This window comes from Drepanopeziza brunnea (genome assembly GCF_022702325.1).
Source record: "Drepanopeziza brunnea f. sp. 'multigermtubi' strain 214-2 chromosome Unknown ctg9, whole genome shotgun sequence".
In the NCBI taxonomy this organism is placed as follows: Eukaryota; Fungi; Ascomycota; class Leotiomycetes; order Helotiales; family Drepanopezizaceae; genus Drepanopeziza; species Drepanopeziza brunnea.
This window is the reverse complement of record NW_027094072.1, coordinates 861,814-882,719: the sequence shown is the minus strand read 5'-3', so window position 1 is coordinate 882,719 and position 20,906 is coordinate 861,814. Positions and strand designations below refer to the sequence as shown.

Here is a 20,906-nt window from a genome sequence, read left to right as displayed (position 1 = left end):
TACACTCACGAGGTAAAGCTCGATGGCGTGGCTCGAGACTATTGCCATGACTCCATCTGAATAAAAGTCGCTCAAGTAAATTTTTCGTTCCAAAGCGGATAAGTTCGATTCTTCATTCCAACCCGAAACAGTACACATAATCTCGGTACCGAAGCAGATACGTTCCATTGTTCATTCCAACCCTAAACCGCACACGTAATCTACAGGATGATGCGTTCTCTCTTCGCAAGCTACCCTCTCCAGCGAGGCACACCGAGCTGCTGCCGGTGGCCATGTTTGACCCCGGGTATCCTGCTGATATATCAGTATACGGTATCATTCACTGTATTTCCCAGGGGGAGGGAAGTACGAACCTGACACCATGAAAGAACACAGCTCCACCAGCCCAGCTACAAATGCTCATCCATGATGCGACCCCCCTCACGACGAGGTTGGCCGATAGGCCGACCATGCACCTTTATTGGTCCGAACAGGTTGCTGGGCTGGTACTTGATGTCCCAGTCCGTGGAGCCCAACTACCCTTGTACGAGAGGACGTAAGATGGCAGTTCTGTAGAACTCCAGGGCAGTATTCTAGGGCAGTATCCTCGTGTTTGATCATCTCGAATACCATTCCCGTGGTAGAGCTATGGCGTGCCCAGTGGCACCCCCAATCTGTTGCTGGAAGTGGAAGGTTTCCCATGATTTGGAAGAACCTTGGGATTGGTCCGAACAGGTTGCTGGGCTGGTACTTGACCTCCCAGTCCGTGGAGCCCAACTACCCTTGTACGAGAGGACGTAAGATGGCTGTTCTGTAGAACTCCAGGGCAGTATTCTAGGGCAGTATCCTCGTGTTTGATCATTTCATATACCATTCCCGTGGTAGAGCTGTGGCGTGCCCAGTGGCACCCCCAGTCTGTTGCTGGAAGTGGAAGGTTTCCCATGATTTGGAAGAACCTTGGGATTGGTCCGAACAGGTTGCTGGGCTGGTACTTGACCTCCCAGTCCGTGGAGCCCAACTACCCTTGTACGAGAGGACGTAAGATGGCAGTTCTGTAGAACTCCAGGGCAGTATTCTAGGGCACTATCCTCGTGCTTGATCTTTTCCAATGCCATTACTCCCGTGGTAGAGCTATGGCGTGCCTAGTGGCACCCCCGGTTTAGTGCCGGAAGCAGCAGGTTTCCCATGATTTAGAAGAACTTTGGGTTAACCCAGATGTGTCTATCCCATTGGACGGGAGATAAGACACGTCAATGTTGTATCAGTGCAGCTGCAGGCTCTCGGTTGAGGGATAGCCTCTCCGAACTCGCCTGGCTGAGAGCCTGGTTGTAATTGGAGCTCGGAAGGGATCTCATTCATAACCTGCTTGAAATTCCGGAAGCAGTTTTCTTAAGCAGGTCCTGAATGAGACCCCTTCCAGCAGACTCTTCTGGCGGATCCAGTCAATGTTGTATCAGTGCAGCTGCGGGCTCGAACATTGGGTTTCCCCCAGGTCACGGTTTGGTAGATCCGGACATTGATATTGAAGCCAACTAGCTTCGAAAGCTTTCCCGCCGGTTGGGGTCCGACGGGAGCTGCATGGATGTATTCGTCGTCAACCTCCAATGGGAAAGGAGGGTACGGGCAGTTTGAAGTTGGTGGCCCCTTATCCCATTAGAGGTTGACGATGAGAAATTGCGGACCGAGTCTTTGAATATATCTGTAGATAAATATTAGCGGAATTCGAGGGGATCTTATTTAAGACCTGCTGGGGCAGTTTCCCAAGAGATTCTTCTTACGGCCTCAAGAATTTCCAGAATAACCGTAGGCTAGCTCCATAGTGGAGAGCGGGGTCACGGTTTGGTAGATCCGGACATTGATGTTGAAGCCAACTAGCTTCGAAAGCTTTCCCGCCGGTTGGGGTCCGACGGGAGCTGCATGGATGTATTCGTCGTCAACCTCCAATGGGAAAGGAGGGTACGGGCAATTTGAAGTTGGTGGCCCCTTATCCCATTAGAGGTTGACGACGAGAAATTGGGCACCAAGTTGTTGAATGGAGCTGTAAATAGATATTAGCGGATTTCGAGGAAAGTAAAGGACAAGAATTATACGATACCAACAAAGATAGCCGAGAAGACTCTGCGGCCAGTCTCTTGTCTAATGTAACCAGCTGGAACCACAGAAGGTTGATCAATAGTCGTGAAATTAAGCGGCAAGCCTATAATTGGATTAGAACAGCGGTTGTGAGCTTCATCCACCGGGCTCCTTGCAGAAATTGAGGGTGTGCTTTGACATTGTCATTTCCGGGATCGATAGCAGTGGGAATACTAACTGTCGAACCGAAAATGACAATGAATGTGCTTACCCAGGTAATCTCAAAGGATCTGGAAATCCAGCAGGGCACCCTGGATGAAGAGGAGCGTACATAGTAGTATGATCGCTGCAAGCACCAGAGTGTAATTAGAACAGAACGTACCTAACAACGACGAGCCGGTAAACTCGCTTGTCTTGAAATCCAAAGACGGTTCTTGGTGAAGACTTATACTTCCTTCATCTGGTTAGCCGAGGATGAAGATGCTAAGAAAGAGCTCTTGCTTACCTACAACGGAAGAGAATATCCGGAAAACCGTATTTTTTTTGTCGTAGAGCCAAGAGACGGCTCTAACGAGAAAGCTTATATCGAAATTCTTGCAAAAGTAGCCTGAATCACTAGTCAGTAAATTGTCTGGTATCGAGTCCATATGAAATAGCTCCCGGGGGGACTTACTCGAGTCTTGCTTGCTTGGTCGTCACCCAGAAATTATCGTGAGTACTTGAAGCCTGAGACAGACTAGTCTTGTCTGTGTTTCTTCCTTGGGGACATGGCCGTCTCGATGCAGACATGGTTGCAGCATTGAACACTCTCATTCGTAGTGTTGAATCTTCTCACAGCTGTCTTCACCCTCTTGACTCTGAACTGTATCAGCGCAGGCATCCACGTACGCTATAGCAGGAAGGAAGAGACCTCAGCAAAGAAAAAGGACAGGATAAGAGCAGGATCCTTGAAGGCACCAGTGGTCTCCTTCGGGTGTAGAGGGTAGAGTATGACTTTCGTGTAATCATCGACTGATAATGGAGGATACCGGACTGTCGTTTTGGCAAGGAATCCAAATGTCTCGGTTGGGCCGTTAGTCCCACTGTAGATATAGCTAGCAACTACCACCTTTGCTCATATCATGGGAGAATTCTTACAGTAGTAGAAGCTTGTGACAATTTGGTATGATGCGAAGTCGGAAATGTAGACTGTTGAAGTCTGAGGAAGGCCATTGACGGTCAATATCACAGTTGTCGTAGGCAGATCGGAAGGCGTGGAGGCGAAGAGGAGATGATGAAGGAGTCGTATTGAAGGTGACCAGATGGAGTGAGCATAACCCATAACCATTGTACTGATCTAGGCTGAGGGTTCGTGTGATAATCGACGCGTGCTGTAAGCCAGATAATGTGCCGAGATGAGTCGCAACGCTAGATCGAAGATCAGTTTGCATTCAAGTCATGACAGGAGTTAACAAACTTACGGCCAAGCTCCTCCAGCGACGGTATCGCCGAGCTGATTCGTCTGGGTTGTGGAAATAGCAGAAGCTAGGCAGGATAAGTTGTGTAAGGTTTTACCAGACTTGGTAGAAGGTAGGCATACCAGCCGGGGTTTGTATTCGATTTGGGTTCGGTAGTGGTGGTCAAAAAGATGCGCAGCTTTCTATAATCTTCTTTGTCCTATCATGACTGGGTAATCTTCCTAATCGAAGACTCTCTTGGCTTCAAGTTGTGTCGAACTTCTGCTTTCTGATCAGCTTTTGGTAACAATCGGCTAGTTGCTCGAGGGTGAGAGGAAAGTAAACACAGAGGCGGAAGCCTACCTTCTCCTTATTCCACAGCTTTAGTATTCCCGCGCATCACTCACAGAGTAAGCATGCTAGTATAGTTCCAGGCTCCGCCTTACTTGAAGTCAAGGCAATCGAAACTAGTGTTGCCAGGTTGCGAAACTCAGTCGGTACAAGCCGAGCAATCCGAGGTCGCCGGCACGGACAAGTTATGGCCGTCGTGGGAGTCGTACCAAGTTGACTTCCTGCCATTATGACGAGCTCGTGCTGATCTAAAATTCTCGTCCAACGTGTACTGTTCTGCTTCCAAAAAGCACGTTAGCTAGAGTTCTCTCCGCTGTTATCGAGCAGAATCTCGAATATCTGCAACTCGGCCGCTCGACCCAAGCCACGGGACTCCCACAGACGCTAGGTAAATTGGAGTCTGCTGATAGATGATCGTGTGTAGGAAGGTGATGTCAGCTGTGACGTGGCAGCAGCAAGACAGATCGAGCGGCACAGAGAATGAAGCGACAGCCCAGAGCTAAGGTCTCCGGCGACTGTACTAGGGAAACGGTAGAAAGGATCGATGGAGAGATGTAGAAGTGTAGGAGCGATCTAGGGACTGCAGGCGAATGGACATAGGAGAAGGGGAGCTCACCAGTGCTAGCAGATCGTTCCTCCTGGCTGCAGCGACAGCAACATGTGCCAACTGTATTGTCGCGTCAATGATGGAGGTATTGTGGTGTTGATGTTTTAGAGATGGAGGATTTGATGACGGGTATAGGTAGAAGGAGGAGGATGATGGTAGAAGAGGGAGCTCCGGAAGCTGAGTCTTATCCAACGATCTGCAGCGCAGGAAGAAAGAGGAATCAGCCAGCGGTCCAAGAAGGCAGCAGCAGGGGGCAGGGAGCAAAAATAAAAGAATTACCACACATGATACTCTCTGTCTTTCTCTCCAACTGTAAACTGTCAGCTTTGGATGGCGAGCGCATGCGTTTCGCATCTTGAATCTTACCTAGGGAGCGCCATTGGTCTGAACACCAGCAACACCACCATGGGAATTGAGTACTTGATAAAGTAGGGTTTTTATACAGTACCAGATGTGGTTGTTGAGTGTGAGAAGAGGAGGTGGAGATGGGGGAGAAGAAAGAGGAGGAGGAGGAGGGGGAGGGGGGGTTAAAATACTCTGTATAGGAAATTTTACGCGCTAACCGTGGTGATTCTGAGAGACCAAACCGGCAGTTTAGGCATCAACGAGAGTTGATTGGTCTAGAATCAAGGGAAGATGAACTGGGAAGGTGCTCCTGATGTCTTTTAGTCTACACATATGCGCATCTGCATCATCTGATAGTCTGAAGGCCTTTGAAAGAGCACTAGGGTCTTAGTGGGCGCCGTGCATCACTTCAGTTTTCAAGGATCAGGAGGACAGCGGTTTGTCCGTGAAGCATGATCAAAGCGTATCAGCTGCTTTCACCATTAAGATCATAATCCCCTCAAGATATCACTTGAACGTAGCGATACAAAGAGAGAGAGCTTCATAGCCCTCGACTTCGGCTAACAAGACAGCTCGGCTAACAAGGCAGCTCGACACTTCAATAGAACTTCCGACACTTCAATAGAACTCCTAACATAACCAGGAAATACTCTCCAAACTGAAATCACACTGTAAAAGAATCTATACTACCCTCAGTCCATCTTCTATATGTAAACTTTCTTGTAAGGATTGATCTTAATTTACTAGATAAGGGGTAGGACCAGGCTCAAAATCCAGATCCTCACCAGGACATGCACTTCTGGCTCGGAAAACAACACAGCACAACTTCACGAAAAGTTCTAATCGATCAGATCCAACTTGCTCACTGGAGTCTGGAAGTATCTGCAAGTCCAATAATCTACGCATTTGGCCTCGGTTAATTCAGGTCGGTTAATCCAGGTCGGTTAATTCGGGGTAAACGTGACCGATTCTTTTGATATTGGCCCACTTGCACCACTCCTGCGTAGGTACATGGTACTTTTGGATCCATCAAATACCCTCATAGTGCGCCTGTGAAGTCCTATAGCTAGGTACTCATGTGAGTTATTCTCATCGGACAGGGTCATGTGACATGTGATGAAGATCAAGAAAGCAAGCAGATAGACCATGCATTGGAACCAGTACGATAGTGCCAACCAAGCGAGTCAAGAGGATAGAAAACGACGACGAAGGCATAAAGATGTTTATCGTTATTACCGAAATTTACTATGCTCAAGATGGGGTATAGTAACGCTAAACAAAACCAAGACCAAATGCTCAACGCAGGATATCTTAACAAGTAGCAGGCCTCGCAAGAAAGAAAGAACCGCCGACTTAGCAACTCATCATAAATCGTGTACCACTAATGCCCTCGTGCCCGTGTGCCTCGCGCCATGCTGCTGCCTCAATGAATCTTCCCTTGCCTAGTTATTACGGTCCAGGAATCCGAAATCGCCCTCAGTACTTCTTCTGCCTATGCAGTTTGAAGAGGTCAGGCAAGCCTACCTAGACCTCAAGCATCTCGTACGCAAGGTCATCTCAAACCTCCACGCTCCTCTTCTTCCTGCCCCATATCCTCTTTCCCCGCCTTTTGGCCACCACTTCGGGATCCCAGGTCCCAGTGAAAAGAGCCTCACACTCATCCTCGTCCTCACTATCAAAGACCACCGCATCCTCATCCTCATCCCTCCCATAAACCCCGAGACTATCATCCACATCTTCCCCGTCACCTACCGCGTCCTCCCACCCGACCGAAAGCACCACCCTCTTCATCTCCAAGATATACTTCCCAATCTTGTACTTCTGCGCGGCCTCTTTCGCATCCACATACTTCCATCCCAGCACCTCACCGCAGATACTGCAGCTCACATCAGCCACAACATGCTGGCCAGTCAACAGCTCCCTGTTTACCGATCTTCCAATCTTGGTGTTTGGTAGCCCGCCCGGGTCTTTCTTGCCGGCCGACATGGAGACCTCGGTTGGGGGCAGGGAAACGAGATATGCCCGTCCGTGCCGGCCCGTGAAGCCTTTGCTCACGACTTGGTCGGCGAATGCGATATCGCTAGCGCACGTTACACATTTGAGGGTGTTGGGCTGAGCACGACGAAGGCGTAAGTCTCCATTAGCCTGCGTGTTCGCCCTGGGTGATTTGCTCCGACCTTCGTGGATGGTTTCTTTGGGTAGGAAGTGCGTGGATGACAGTGAGGAGCTAGGCGATGTGTTGGCCGAGGAGGAAAGGCTGAAGCTTAGCTCTGGAGGAGAGCCTACCGGGACAGTGGTCGATATTGAGGATTGCCGCCGTCGGAATGGGAACGTGAAGGAGGGGAGAAGATAGGTTGGGAATGGTGGGCGTGAGTCCGGAGGAGGCATTGGGGAGGAAACAGTGTATTTCGAGATGGATGACAGTTGCAGAGATAACTTAAGAATGCAAAATTAGCCCGTACACCTCTCTTTACGTAATATAGTACAGAGTACATAGAGAAATGAAGCGAAAAGGCTATATAGAGGAAGTGAAGCATCGAAACCCGGGGGGTAATCACCCCTCATCGGAGATCATACCATCGTGGAGTTTTACGTATGATTGATTCACTTGTTAGTGCCCACGGTCGTAGAAGTGTCGAAGCAGTTGTAACATGTCTCTTTTGTAGATTTTGATTATGGAATGGCAAGTCGGCATGTAAGCCTGTGTTCGGGAGAAGGGTGACATATATGGGTCGGAGAAGTGGTGAGGCAGGGCATTTCGGTGTGTTGGCGATCAATTTTCCTGACCTCCGAGCCTCAGCATCAGCATCAGCATCAGCATCAGCAGCTCCCCCCCTTTGTCTCACGAGGACATGTCGGCAGTTGATAAGATAAGAGGCCCCTGTAATGAGTAGAGTTATATATAAGTATATATATATATATATATACATATATATAATATGTGTGTATATTTTACACACCTATTTCCTCCATGTGACTTCTCAGAAGCTATGAACTGGGGATCTGAATGAGTAGCTAGCTACCTAGCTAACTAACTAATATCTATAGTTCTATCATTCTGTATATTGAAAGCAACAATTCTGCTTGGATTTCCCGCCATCGCAGATATTCAGCCAAGAGTTTCCACCTCTGTGTTATGCGACATCTCTGTCCGCGCTTTGAACCGGTGACTTGATCATGCGCCATTATAGAAAGTAAAATCTGGTACTCATCCCTCTCAGCCTAAAGATGACACTTGGTCCCAAGATATTTTTATCAGCGGATGTTCACATACGGATGGAGAAAACCACTGGTTTGTGGGAGTCAATCAATCCTTTACCGTCGTCGTATGTTGACTTGAGGCTATAGTTCTGCTTTGCTTTGCTTTGTTTGCATCGGGGAGACTCCCGGGTACGGGTAGCTGTTGAATAGAAAAGACTAATTGTCACTAACTAAGCATGATACTTTACTTATGAATAGCATCATACGTCGTACTACTATATGCCACCAATTGATCACTCAACTCATGCGATTCGTCGCCGCCTTTGATCTTCCCTTTCACTTCTCTTACAATGATATACTATATTCAAAACGTGCTGGGCGTCTATTGGGTCGCTAGCGCGAAGCGGGGATAAAGGCTGTATAAGCACGACCCGCATCCATCTAAGAACTCAAAAATCCTTCTCCTCCCCGTCTCCTTCACCGAATTTTCTTCCATCCCAACAAATCAAAGAACCTTCACCTCTCCATCGACAGCCTCATCTGCCAACGCATACAGCAGCCGCTAGACCTTCTCGCAGCCTCCAGCACCAGATTCAGACCCCGAACCTTGTCCATCGCAACAGTGGCCAAATCCCATAGCAATGGCTCCCAGTAAATACGAAACCCATAGTTCGAGTAATTGCTATGGCGAGCTCGTCGGTCGACAGGCCAGCGTTCTCGCCAGTGCATACATCGTTGACTCTTCTGCGAGCCTTACCGGCTTCCACTACTCCACTACGGGCGCCGGCGGTACGTCCCGCCCCTCTTTTTCTGCTGCTCGTTTACCCCGTCTGCTATACTATATACTCACTAGAATACAGGGGCAAAGTGGTATCCCTGAGGTCGGCTCCTCAGGACTACCATCCCCTCCGTCGAGTCCCCCTCTTGCGGCCTTGACTTCTGCCAACGAACTCGCGCTCATTTCAAAGAACTCCAACCGAAAGCGCAACAACGATGGCAAGAGTCGAAGACGTAAAGAGGGGGCAGCGTACTACATCCGGGAAGAGTGTGAGAGGCTCTTCTGTGACACCATGAACGGCGTTTTCCTCGGTGAAGGAGGAAAGGCATCAAGTAATGGGTCTATCGGTATGGGTGCGAACGCGTATTCACCTCCTGACGAAAGTGTGGATACGTATAACAATTACTTTGCGAGACGAAATACTCCCCAGGCAATCGATGCTTGGATTGAGATTTGGGACTACGCTGGAGGCTGTAGCTTCCGCGGTTTTGTGGCCGGCGAGGGTGACAAGAAATCCTTGTTCGCCTTCTTCGATTCTGCGGTCGTTGGGAGGGACCTGAAACAAGGGTAAGACCATTCTCATCAAATATTCGAGTCAAATGCTCACTGAATAGCCTCATGGCATTGATCGAACTTGCCGAGACTGTCTTCGCTGTCTCCCAGGTCGTCATCTGTCTCGATCGGTTCGTACCCGAAAGCGACCGGAAGGCCTTCCTCAAGAGTCTTCGATGGGTCGGATTCGAGCTGATTTCCTTGGACATGTGGACGAATGAACTCGACGTGACTTCTGACAAGTGGCTTTATTTGGGCATGGAAGTCTGAACTTTTTACGATGTTGTGGCGTAAGGACTGGCGTTTCTTCATGGGGTTGTGGGTAAATACCGGAGTCAGACACGATCAGCAATTGCAGAGCCTGGGTTCGCGGCGCCTTTGGATCAGCTCTCGGGGCCCTTTGGTATGTACGGAGTTTCTGCATTAATAGTCCACGAAATGCATTCACATTTGTTTCCTGTATCCTCTTGCGTACGCTGGAACACTGTAGTGAGTCCGGGGTTTCGCAATATCTCTCCGGCCTGTCTCCACAAACTGCTGGTTTCCATTGGCCATTCCTGCTGCCACCAAGCGATCTTTCAAGGCTATATACAAGAACTGCACACACGATATATACCCATGATGCATCCCATCTTTCTACCCGTGTTCCATCCCACCTCCTCGTTCCCATCCTACTTCCCTTTCGGCCTAGAGGCATTGCGAGTAGTAATCGCTCGAATACTTGCAGGTAGTCCCTGCAACACAGGTCCCAGATCCTGTCCAGGTCAGCCCAGCACACTGAGCATACTTGGGGATAGCGCCTCCGCCAGCAGCAGGCGCACTCGACGTGGTCACACCCACGGAACTCGTCGTCGACAGCGACGTTGGCCTCGCAGTCGTCGCCACAACACTACTTGCAGCAGACGTCGAGGAAGAAGTGGACCTGGCACTAGTACTGGAGCTGCTGCTGCTGCTGCTGCTGCTTGAGCCAGGCGAAGCTGGTGAGCTTGAGCTTACAACGACGCCGCCGCCGCCGCCGCCAGGTCCAGCGACGGACGTCGTCAGAGATCCACTCTCGATGTACACGCCGCTGAAGTAAAAGTCCTCGTTGGCGTCGGCCTGGCCCGAGACGGGAAGCTCGAGGACCCCAAGGTGCCAGTCTGCCCCGTTGCTCGCCGTCGAGGCGCTAACGGCTGCGACGGTGAGAGCCAACGGGGCGGCGCCAGTCGAATGCCAGAACGCTACCGTTTTGGCGCTGAAATCCTGCTTGGCGCATCAGCAAAGCATGTCTTTTTGGGGGGAGAAAGAGGACCCGGGGGAAGAGGCGGGGGGGGGGGGGGGGGGGGGGGGGGGGGGGGGGGGGATATTTGATCTCGTACTATCTCATAAGCAACATTATGCCAAACTCCCGCGTCCCAGGTTGTGCTCCACTTGGAGGTCCCCCCGACGAACCACTGCAGAGCCGGGTTGGACGTGCCAGCCGCCCCGGAGATCCAGCCCGACTTCATCTCCGTGAAGTGGGACTCGAAGAAGTTGATCTGGTGCTCGCGGTAGGTGCTCGGCGCGTTGGTCGCGGACCGCATCATGCTGAAGTGGTACCAGACCTTGCCCGTGGCGATGACGGCCGTGGTCTGCGGAATCAGCTCGATTCGACGCATCGGCTGGCCGTTCCAGTAGGCCGTGCTATCGAGGGTGAACTTTGCGCCTTGGGTGCTGCCCGAGTCGGCTGCGTTCTTGAAGGAAGGTGAAAGGTTGACGTAGGAAGTGACGGCGGAAGATCCATGCTGGTGGTGTTGCTGGTCAGTATCGAGGTTTGATGCAGCGGTCATGTACAGGTTGGTTATGGCGAGCAAATAGGATTCTCACGATGTAATACTGGTAAGGCCCGACTTGGTTGCTCCAGCTCCAGTTATTCAAATCCGTGCTTGAAGCGAAGGTGTTGAAGCGGCCGTCCCAGATAATGGAACTGCTGGCAGCACCAACCAGCGCTGCAAAGTACGACACGGAGAAGCGCATTTTGAGTCGCAAGTAAATATACCACAAGTCCCGACGAAGACGGATTTAACATACACTCTGAGAAAACAATCGTCGAGACGGAAAACCCCTCCATCTTTTAAGACTGCCTTGAAATCTTCCTGTACTTTCCATTCGAGGAAAATTCGGGCCGCAGAAGCAGAGTAGCTTATTACGCCTTAATCTAAATCTCGCGTTCTACGACTTGGATCGCTCCATCCATCCATCCTAACCGCCAAAAGCAAACCCTTTCCGTCGGAGCACACATTCCGAGAGACACAGTGAAAGCCATCCCTCATCAGTCAGCTCGTTTTAAGAGAAAGAAGAGAAAAAGACCGCTCCGCTCCTCTTCGACCCAAAATGCAGGCACGAAAGTAGCATACCCATCCACAGCCCACAGCAAAGAATGACATCCATAAATAACCACGTGGGATAAACAAGAGCCTCCGTACGTACATAGGTAATCAAATCTTACCATGTAACAACCCTTTCAAGCCATCCATACCCGCTCCCTGATCCATCCATCCATCCATCCATCCGCCCGGGCCGCCGCTCCCCCCGCCGTCCCTCAAGTTAAGCATAAAAGTAGCAGTAATTAAGCATGTGAAGCCCATCATTAACTCAGAGTCTGTATGGCTCGCAGATGCAAGCCAAGTTGCACTACCAAAATAGTAGTAGTAGTGTTCTTGCATCTCCAAGTTGCGCGTCAAGATGCACGAGTTTAAGCAATCTGTATGGCTCGTGCACGTAAATCTTCTAAAAGTCTGCATTTGACCTTGCAACTCGTACTTGCACCATACAAATCGAAAGTTGCCCCCCCCCAAAAAAGGCTTTGTTAACTTCTAAGTTGCCTTGCGGCTTAGTTGTTGTTGTTGTTGTATTTATTAACGTCGGGCGGGTATCCAAAACGCAATGCTTGGACCCTGGGGACCTCCCATGGGGTACGGCGACGTGCTAAGTAGAGGAATTATATACAAAGTACTATCTAATCGAGAGTAAAAACCACGTTGGGGAAAACCTCTCGTCAAATAGCTGGACACCTGTAAACCCCCTAAAAGCAATTCATAATGATGTGCGTCGAGTTTTCTCTCGACAACTGTCGAATACGTGTGGCCCTACGGGCGGCCTCGATCCGTATAGTACAAACATCGTTCTCTTTCGTCGTAGAGCTAGGAAGGCTCGCGTTCGTAGCCCTTAAATAGAGCCGGTGTGTTTGTAGAACGCTCTTTCGAAGGCGCAGTACCGTGTTTTCGATCAATCGAACTAAGCCCTTCCCATCCCATCTCTTATACACGTTCCCCCTCTATCGCAAATCCTCCTGGTCTTTTCAGTCGGTATGCCCGTCAGGTATAGATCGTAGTCGGCGTGGTATTCGAGAAGAAGGAGGAGGGAGGTTCGGAATCGCCGGTAAAGGAAAACCTCTTCGAGGAGACGTCGCATGTCGATGATTCAATTTCGGCTCTCCAGACTCTTTATCTCTCTTTCTACCGCAGGAGAAAGAAAGAAAAAGAGCTGAAGGTTCGTAGGGGGCACCTCGTACAGGTAAAGAATCGTAGCCCCCCGCCTTGCGGCTTAGTATGCGCTTGGATGGATGGATATGCATAATATATATATATATATATATATATTTATATACATTTATCTATCCCCCTATCTATCCGTCTAACCTTCTATCCTTCTATCTTTCTATAACTATTATACACACACACACACAAACACACATAAACACATATCCAATGATAAAATAATACCCAACAATCAAAAGTCCTGGGTGGCAGGGGGAGTAAAACAAACAAACATTGATACGAGCGAGCGAGCGACTGAATCGATTTTGTAATTCACACACACGACCCGCGAACCATGGGTATCTACGGAATACTCCGTAAAGAAAGCGAGAAAAGAAAAAAGTAAAAGGGTAGATAGGCATTTCACAGGGTAGTCAATTATCAGACTAATTGATAAATCAAATAATGTACCATATAATATACCAATTGACAAACTAACTAGCTGGCTGTGATTCTGAAGAAAGCACCGCGAAATATGTCTACGGGGGAAAAAAAAAAGATTTTTTTTTAAAAAAAGCAGGACTCCCCCCTCCCGTTCGCCAGAAGAGCAGTGAACTTTTTTACGTTCCATATGCGGATGGTAGACCCCGTCCCAAATGCCCCATCAAAAATACATGAAGCAAAATCAGCGAATCCACCAGGGATCATTCCCAAAAGTGCAGTTTGTTCCTTTAACCTTAGACGCCGCCGCCGACCCAATTGAATAAGTAAGTCGATTGCTTATGTCTCCAAAATCTCGTGTGTCTCGTCCATCGATGCATCCATCCCACCAAATAAACCATGGGAAAATAAAACCAGTCTTAGATTACAGTAGAGCCGAGCCTGCAGACTCAAAGGCCTGAAGTGGTGCAGCGCCAGCTGAAAGAGAGAGAAGGGGGAACGCTCGGAAGTATTAGAGGGTAGTTTAGGGTAGATTCGTCTCGTATCACATATCCCAAAGCCATCGCTGAATACAGTACAGTGAAAAGAATATTAAGTGGCGTGTAGGTTATACGCTAGCGTCGATCGGTGTACAGACTGTGGGCCTGTTGAGTCTCGATGATGTGGTTGCGTGGCGCAGGCCCTTGCTGGTAATGAATAGCCTGGGGGTGGTATGCGGACGAGAGTTGACTGTACATGGCCGATGATGGGATACCGGCTATGCTTTGATGCCTACCGTGCATGATCGGACCGTGAGAGAATTGCTGTTGAGCTTGCATCTCATGGAATCGAGAGTCCTCACGGATATCTGAGCGATGAGCAGCAAAACCCTGGAATTGGCTGTGGCCGTAGTGGGAGGGGTCCATGTAGCCGGTAGACATCAATGATGATTCGGAGTATCCATGATTGTTTTGGGTGAAGGCGCTCATGTCGGATTGAGATCTTTGATGGAGCGGGCGTCTACTAGTACTCGAAGAAGTACCCATCTCCAGATGAGCAGCCATAGATTGGCCACCAGCTCGTTGAGGTGTAGGAGCTGGCAAGGGAGCTCCAGAGAGGGGATAACTGCTACCATAGTTGTATCTCTCCTCCTCGCTATTTTCGTTGATGTCCGGGAACATAGGGCGGTGTGGGAGTTGTGTAACACGTCCAGCCTGCAGTGGCCGCTCGAGTGGACGGCTTCGGGCATACGGAGAAAATGCGGAGTCTGGAGAGTCTGTCTCACCCATCCCATTTGGTCGGCGCTTCTTTGGGGCTTGAGGGGAATACCCGCCTTGACTCCATATGGCGGGTTGACTCATGCGTCTATCTTGCGTGTAGGGGTTTGGCTTCATAGCAGCGGTAGGACCACCCAAGGATTGAGAGCGATAGTGACCTTTAGCAGCCGATGCTCTCTTGGTATATCCCTTGGGAGACTTAGGTTCATCACCATCGACGGCGATATTTGGAAGGATCTCAATATCCGGGAAACACGGCATGGTGTCAGCCAAGATCTCAGTATGGAGTCGATTGAAAATTTCCAAGATCTTATGGGTAGAGTACCCTTTGCCACATTCCTGCAAGAGCCAGTCTGGGACAGCTGTCGCAGGTAGAATATGACTCGAAGTGCGACTGCTGCCATCATCTTCATCGCTGTTCAGGCCGTCTTCAAAAGCTGCGTGGGCATTTCGCTTCTTGGCACCATTGAGCTCGTCTAAGCGCTTTTGTTCACGTTTCCGCACTGCCAGTCCCCAGTCCTTAACAACACCCGGGAGGCCTCTGTTTGCGTTTTCCACACTCCATTCGTGTACACGGCGGATCTGTTGTTGAACGAGATCACATTGCAGCTTCGCGTACTCCTTGGGATTACGATAGCGACTGCGTTGGTAATGCTTCCGGCAATAATGAACCCAAACTTCTGCGGGAATCAACCGGGTGCACATCTTGTTACGTCCGAAAATATGGGAGATGGCCTTCCGTAGTTGCGAGCCGGTATCGCAATTGGGGATGTACATGCACAGGATGGTCTGAGTAGGGATTATCTCGCCATGGGTGTTAGATGGTGGAGTATCGGGAGTTCTGTAAATTGGAATGGTTGTGGGAGACGTGCGATCAGGGTGTTGGGATGAAGGCGGTGTTGGCTCAGCCCGCGGGCCCATCGATTGGGGTTCAGACATTGTGAACCCGGTCGTGAAGCCGTTGACGGATGCTGGGAAGGCCGGTGCGGATAGAGCTCTCTTGTGTGATTTAGCCTGTATTAAAGCTTGATGGTGCGTTCCCAAAGGCGCGTTCAAAAACTGTCTGTTGCTATTGAATCGGTCAGCCTGAGGTTACCGTACAGAATGGCGAAAAGAGTATGTGCAGATCGAGGCGGTAAGGTAAAGTAAAGTGAAATCAAAACCATCAAAATAGCCCGAGCCGTCGAACTTCAACGTGAGTTTTGGCTTCTGAAATACATACAAGAAGATCAAACGGATTTTCCTAGGTTCGCAGGAATCCTAGACTCAGCAGATTGAAGACTCGGGTTTGAAGTTGAGACGCAAGAGTATCTTCCTTGTGTTGGTTTGGTTGGAATTGATGTATCTTCAAGAATGAGATCATATATTCATGGCAGAAAAAGCTTTAAAGCCACGGAGAAGATGAAAGTTCGCTAGAGACTATTCAAAGCCTTCTTGTGAATGTTCAGGGTAGTCTGAATGACGGGGATGACTCAAGATCAAACCAAGGAAAGAGAGCAGGGGAAATGAAGAGCTTGTTCAATAGCCAGGCCTGTGGATGTTCAGGGTACTGTAGCTTGAGAGAGGGAGGTCTGGCAATAGACGCAATCAGACTTGAAGTAAAAAGAAGATTGTGCTACTTGCGAGTAGAACCAGCCTGACAGTGAGAGGCAACTTTGAAGGCAGGTTGGGATGGAATGGTGAATATAGGACGTGAGACAAAACATGACACAAAACACCAAATCGGAAGAGAAACATACGTTCAATTGCGTCGCATGCGAATCTCCCGTTGAATAAAGAAGTGAAAATTGGGCTCGATTGCGATCCCCAGAGCTGAGACATGAGCGAGTTGTGAGGAAACAAACTTCTTCAACATCGCTAATTTGCCAAAATGACTTCTTCTCTCAAATCCCCAGCTGGCCCCAGGGATTTCAAGACATCCGAAGCCTGATGGTCTAAGTGCAAAGAATTATATCCACCAACTTTCCTACGAAAATCATAAACGTTCTTCACGAAGAGACACTAAGAAATAGTAACACAACAGAGGCCAGATCCGAGATGACCAAAAGCAAATACGCGTCGCAAGGGGGTTCAACAATACAAGACAAAGTCACTTACGGTTGTTGTTCTTGATCCATCAAATTCAATCCGGTCAGCCCCAGCCCATAAAAGTCTTGGTCGCCCGTACTGAGTCGTAAATTTGGTACCGCCGACCGCTTGATTAAGATTGCATCACTGGGTGAGCACGGGCGGTCTCCTCCCTTGCGCATGATGGTTTGATTCGCGTCGGTTGATGAGGCCTTCGAAGCTTCGGCAATTTGTTGTGCTTGTTGACCCGCCATCTCGTTTTCTGCTACGAGAGCCAATGCGTCGAGGGACCCTGTAGGTGAGATACTGCCACCCTGTGAGTAGCCCATGGTCGGCTGGGTTACGTCCGGTGTCGAGAGAATTCCAAAGTCGAAAACATGGGGTTTTGGGCCTGAAGCAGCTGCCAGAGCTTCGGTAAAAGTACCTGAAGGAAAAGCACTGCCGACTGTTGAGAGCGATGAGAACCTCGAATGAGAAGCTGACTGGAAAGACGATGTAAGTGATGAGAAACTGGAGCGGCTTTCGGAGAGATTGTGATGCGGGGAAGTTGGAGTACTGTGTGAATTTCGTCGGTGCAGTTCATCATGTTCGGTTGGTGTACTCGATGAGTTCGATATGGTTTGGATGGGAAGCGAATACCCTCCAGCGTCCCAAGGTGTCCGGTTCTGAGTAGGAGCCTCTGTGGCGGCCTCGACTCTTGTTCCTTCTCCATCATTCTCTTTCCTTTGCTGCTCAACAGCAAGGGAATTTGCGTTCAGCAATGATGTGACGTCCATCTTGCCAGCCCAGAAAGTTATCCGTCACACTGATCCTCCAATTAATTTTCCCCGTCACGTCTATCTGTTCATGGGTGGTAGACCTTTCTCCCCAAAGTGTTGTAAGCTGAAGCTTAAATAAGTTCGGATTTCGCAGGTGGTGTATGACGGCAGTCTGGATGGATATATTGACCTCTCGTGTATTCTTGATGAGTCGTCCGGTCCAGAAGAGGAGTGGCGGGGATATGTAGTCCTAGTCAATGGTGATCGGAGTGAGATGTTTCAAATGTCTGGCTGGATAGCCGATCCGATTGTATGGTGTAGGATCCAGTTCTCGGTTCAGATAAACTTAGGCGTGTGGCTTTGACAGTAGGCGTTGAATCGGATTTTCGAGCGTCTTGGAAGCAGTGATAGCAGTTACAGTAGAGGTTTGTGGTGAGATTGACGTCCGGCAATGCTTTGACCCCATCGAAACGGCCGAAACAGCGTGGTGAAGCTCGAGTGTATCGAGCCTTTCATCTAAACATCTAGCACATCAAGTGATAGAAAGGATGTCACAAGACAGAAACAACAAGAAGGTGGATTTCTTGCGGGCGAAACGTTGTGGCTCTCGAAGCATTGGCTTCGAAAGAACGGCCCCGTTAGGTTATGTCAGGCAGAGGCAGAGCTAATATTGGAGGAAAGGACTTTCACCAGGATTCGAATAGGTTGTAAGTACAACACTGGGTTGCGAGCCACTCTTCGAGAGTACTCTGTAGACTTGCGATGATCGAGGAATTGCTTCTTTCAACAATGATAGTGGACGAATGAAGAGATGGTGAAGCCACCAGAGAACGCAGAGACAAGAAACCAGAAGATAGGACGAAGAAGACAAGGGTCTGGTTCTAGACTGAATATGTAAGGCTGGATTTGATGTGCATGAGAAACCTGTCCTCGTTATTGACGGCTAGTTGAAGAGAGACAGCAGAAGAACAGAAAGCGGCGGCCGGCGACCGACATCAGCTTGAGGGACCAGCACAGACGGACCGATGAAGAGAAGAGAAGAAGCTGGAGTTCGTTTTCATCTTCCCGCAAGAGCTTGAGGCTGCTTCCGTGGTGCATTGGAAAAACGAGCAACGAGACTCGGCCAGTGTTTGATGTTGAGATCCCCCACGGGTTGCGAGCATGATGACCCATGCTGACTGGATGCGTCTCCGAAGCCTTGTCGGTAGTAGTCAAGGGTCCTGGATCAAGCCATCGGAGAATCATCCAGGGCGCTGGTGTTCGACCGGAAACCCTGTAAAGTGGGCTTGAGGCCGTGAGGCCGGCTATCCTTACGAAGATCGTCGAATTCTCGTCTGAAGTGGAAAATCGCATCTGCCCCAGGAACAGAGCAGAGCGGAACAGAGCGGAACGGAGCAGAACAGAGCAGAATAGAGTTTACTCTGAAATGCCAATGCTACATACAGCACGCTGGAACGATCTGACACCCGCTCCTCTTTTTGCTCTTGCGGCGGGAAAGCGAGAGCCCGTGACATTCGGGGCGAGCCTCTGACGTTCCCAGGGATTGAGATTTCCTCCCGAGGCTTGAACCGCTTGTTCTGGAGCAGAATTGTTTGATCCCAGCGAAGCGTCCAACCATACAACGTCTGACCGTCGGACACGGACTGTTGCAGGGAGAGCTCGGTAGTTGGGAGAGCTAGCAACCACGCCGGCGAAGGATCATGCGAGTTGACTTTCTGCTGTTGTTGTAGGCAGGTAAGTACAAATGCATATACATGCTGCAGCCACGCGAAATCAAGTCGTCCGTCTCGCTGGATGTTGAGGAGCCTCGTATGCATTGCATTGAGGCCACGGGCACATGAGGCTGCTATTCTTGACAGTATGATGCTGCTGCAGTGGAACTGCCACTTCAAGCGTTCATCTGCTGCCGTGCCTGGTACTTACTTACTCCCTATGTGAGCAGGAGTCAAGGAGGAGCGGGCAGAGTAGTGTCCTCCTGTTGAACGAATAATTGAAGCTTGCTGAATGCCTTTTCTCAGCAGCAGCAGCAGAATCAGCATCAGCACAGCCTTCATCCACGCGGCCCCTTTCAGCTGGCCAGTACACCACACGCGTTCACCTCCGCCTCGGGATCAGCACCGGAGCATTCTCATCGCTAGTGTTCTGTGCTGTGCTGTGCTGGACTGCATCTGCATTCTGCATTTGCATTTGCATTTGCATTTGCATTTGCATTTTGCATCCATCTAAGCATTGGCGTGTGGTTGAACCGATCAGACGGCGCCGCTTGGTCTAGGACGAAGAAGCGTACATCGTGATAGTAAAAAGGCAGCAGAAGGAAGCAGCTGTCCGAAGGTTGCGTAATTGGGTGGAAAGTCCTAAGCAGGTCACGGGATCACGGGGATCACGGGGTCCAGGGAAGGGTCGTGTTTTTCGTTTCAAGATCTGCAGGCTGATGATGCACCCCGATGCAGCCTTGATGCACCGCCCTGTACAGTAGTTCGTGATAGCAATTGGAACGTTCGACGCCCCAAGGCCCCAAGCCCCCAAGGCCCCGAGCCCACGACGTTTCAGCCGAACTCTGGCCAGTGGCATCAGTTGATGCGAGCACGAAGATCCTCGCGTGCTCATATCCGTAAGCCGACAGACGTACGGAGTACGTGGGCCTGCTGCACCGGCATTACGGAGACAGAATCGGAGAGGAGAGGAGAGGACGAAATGTTGCGAAGAAAAAGATGAGAAGATGAAAAGATCAAGATGGCCTTCCTCCCCAATGCCTGCCTCTCTGACGTAAGCGAGGCCATGATAACCGAAACTTCAAAAGGCCACATTGTATCTGCTTAGTAAGCCATGAACAACAAATGGCCTGGGCCAGTCCGAGACATCTTCTCATCCCAAGTTTTGTTTGACCAAGTACAGTAAATCCCCGGGCCACGAGGTGGTGGGTTTGCTGCAGTACAGTACAGCCAGCATAGGACAACGATGTGCCAACATCGTGGAAACTTTCCTTATTCCATACCGAACAAGTAACCAAAGAGTCAAAGCCAAGGTGTCTTCCAACAAACAGACGACAGTCTAAGCGAGGGGGGGGCAATCCCCCCTATCTATGAAACCAACGGATCGACTCCGTCTATCTTATTTCTTCTGATCCAGGCCCAAAGCCAAGCCTCGTCCTCCTTTTCGCTTCGCCTCCCATTCCCAATCCCGTATAAAGAAGGAGAAAATAGAAAAATGAAGAAAAGAGAAGAGAGTCTATTAGATAAACCAGTACCGAAAATCCCCTGTTCGCCGGGGCGGTTCAGACGAACATGCAACAGTATTTATTAGATTTTTCAATCGTTCAGGAGTTTCCCGCTCCGCTTTACGATTTACGAGCCAAACTGGGTCTGCCTTTATTTCTACGGAGTAAGGGGGGGAATGGTAGGTTCTCTCCTAGATGATACACGACTTTCACATCAGACCAATCCAGTCTGCTCGTTCCAACAGCAGCAGTAGCCAATCTGTGGTCTGGATGGCTGCACTAAAGCCCCGTCCCATACCATGCCGCTCAAGGTCCCTGTCTATCAGAGCGCACGCATGCACATACGCA

At 49.8% G+C, this 20,906-nt stretch overlaps 6 protein-coding genes across 6 annotated transcripts; 1 reads left to right on the top strand and 5 right to left on the bottom strand.

The window, feature by feature from the left end:
* Nucleotides 1–1,632: 1,632 nt before the first annotated feature.
* Nucleotides 1,633–4,067, bottom strand: L3040_005665 (uncharacterized protein; the record flags this gene model as incomplete). The annotated part of the gene is made up of 12 exons (XM_007295747.2): nt 1,633–1,678; nt 1,758–1,863; nt 1,940–2,017; nt 2,075–2,176; nt 2,435–2,506; nt 2,558–2,659; nt 2,726–2,739; nt 2,790–2,914; nt 2,963–3,134; nt 3,190–3,459; nt 3,513–3,576; nt 3,896–4,067. The coding sequence occupies 12 exons, from the start codon at nt 4,065–4,067 to the stop codon at nt 1,633–1,635; spliced, it is 1,323 nt and encodes a 440-aa protein (XP_007295809.2).
* Nucleotides 4,068–6,348: 2,281 nt separating this feature from the next.
* L3040_005664 (uncharacterized protein) lies at nt 6,349–7,371 on the bottom strand (the record flags this gene model as incomplete). Its single annotated transcript, XM_066154600.1, has 4 exons — nt 6,349–6,871; nt 6,969–7,018; nt 7,078–7,227; nt 7,369–7,371. 4 exons carry the CDS (start codon nt 7,369–7,371, stop codon nt 6,349–6,351), a joined length of 726 nt encoding a protein of 241 aa, XP_066011452.1.
* A 1,305-nt stretch (nt 7,372–8,676) lies between these two features.
* Nucleotides 8,677–9,592, top strand: L3040_005663 (uncharacterized protein; the record flags this gene model as incomplete). The annotated part of the gene is made up of 3 exons (XM_066154599.1): nt 8,677–8,781; nt 8,853–9,337; nt 9,385–9,592. 3 exons carry the CDS (start codon nt 8,677–8,679, stop codon nt 9,590–9,592), a joined length of 798 nt encoding a protein of 265 aa, XP_066011451.1.
* A 417-nt stretch (nt 9,593–10,009) lies between these two features.
* On the bottom strand, nt 10,010–11,317 carry L3040_005662 (uncharacterized protein; the record flags this gene model as incomplete). Its single annotated transcript, XM_066154598.1, has 3 exons — nt 10,010–10,564; nt 10,681–11,085; nt 11,168–11,317. The coding sequence occupies 3 exons, from the start codon at nt 11,315–11,317 to the stop codon at nt 10,010–10,012; spliced, it is 1,110 nt and encodes a 369-aa protein (XP_066011450.1).
* Nucleotides 11,318–13,874: 2,557 nt separating this feature from the next.
* L3040_005661 (uncharacterized protein) lies at nt 13,875–15,455 on the bottom strand (the record flags this gene model as incomplete). The annotated part of the gene is made up of 1 exon (XM_066154597.1): nt 13,875–15,455. One exon carries the CDS (start codon nt 15,453–15,455, stop codon nt 13,875–13,877), a length of 1,581 nt encoding a protein of 526 aa, XP_066011449.1.
* A 1,154-nt stretch (nt 15,456–16,609) lies between these two features.
* L3040_005660 (uncharacterized protein) lies at nt 16,610–17,359 on the bottom strand (the record flags this gene model as incomplete). The annotated part of the gene is made up of 1 exon (XM_007295751.2): nt 16,610–17,359. The coding sequence occupies one exon, from the start codon at nt 17,357–17,359 to the stop codon at nt 16,610–16,612; it is 750 nt and encodes a 249-aa protein (XP_007295813.2).
* Nucleotides 17,360–20,906: the final 3,547 nt, after the last annotated feature.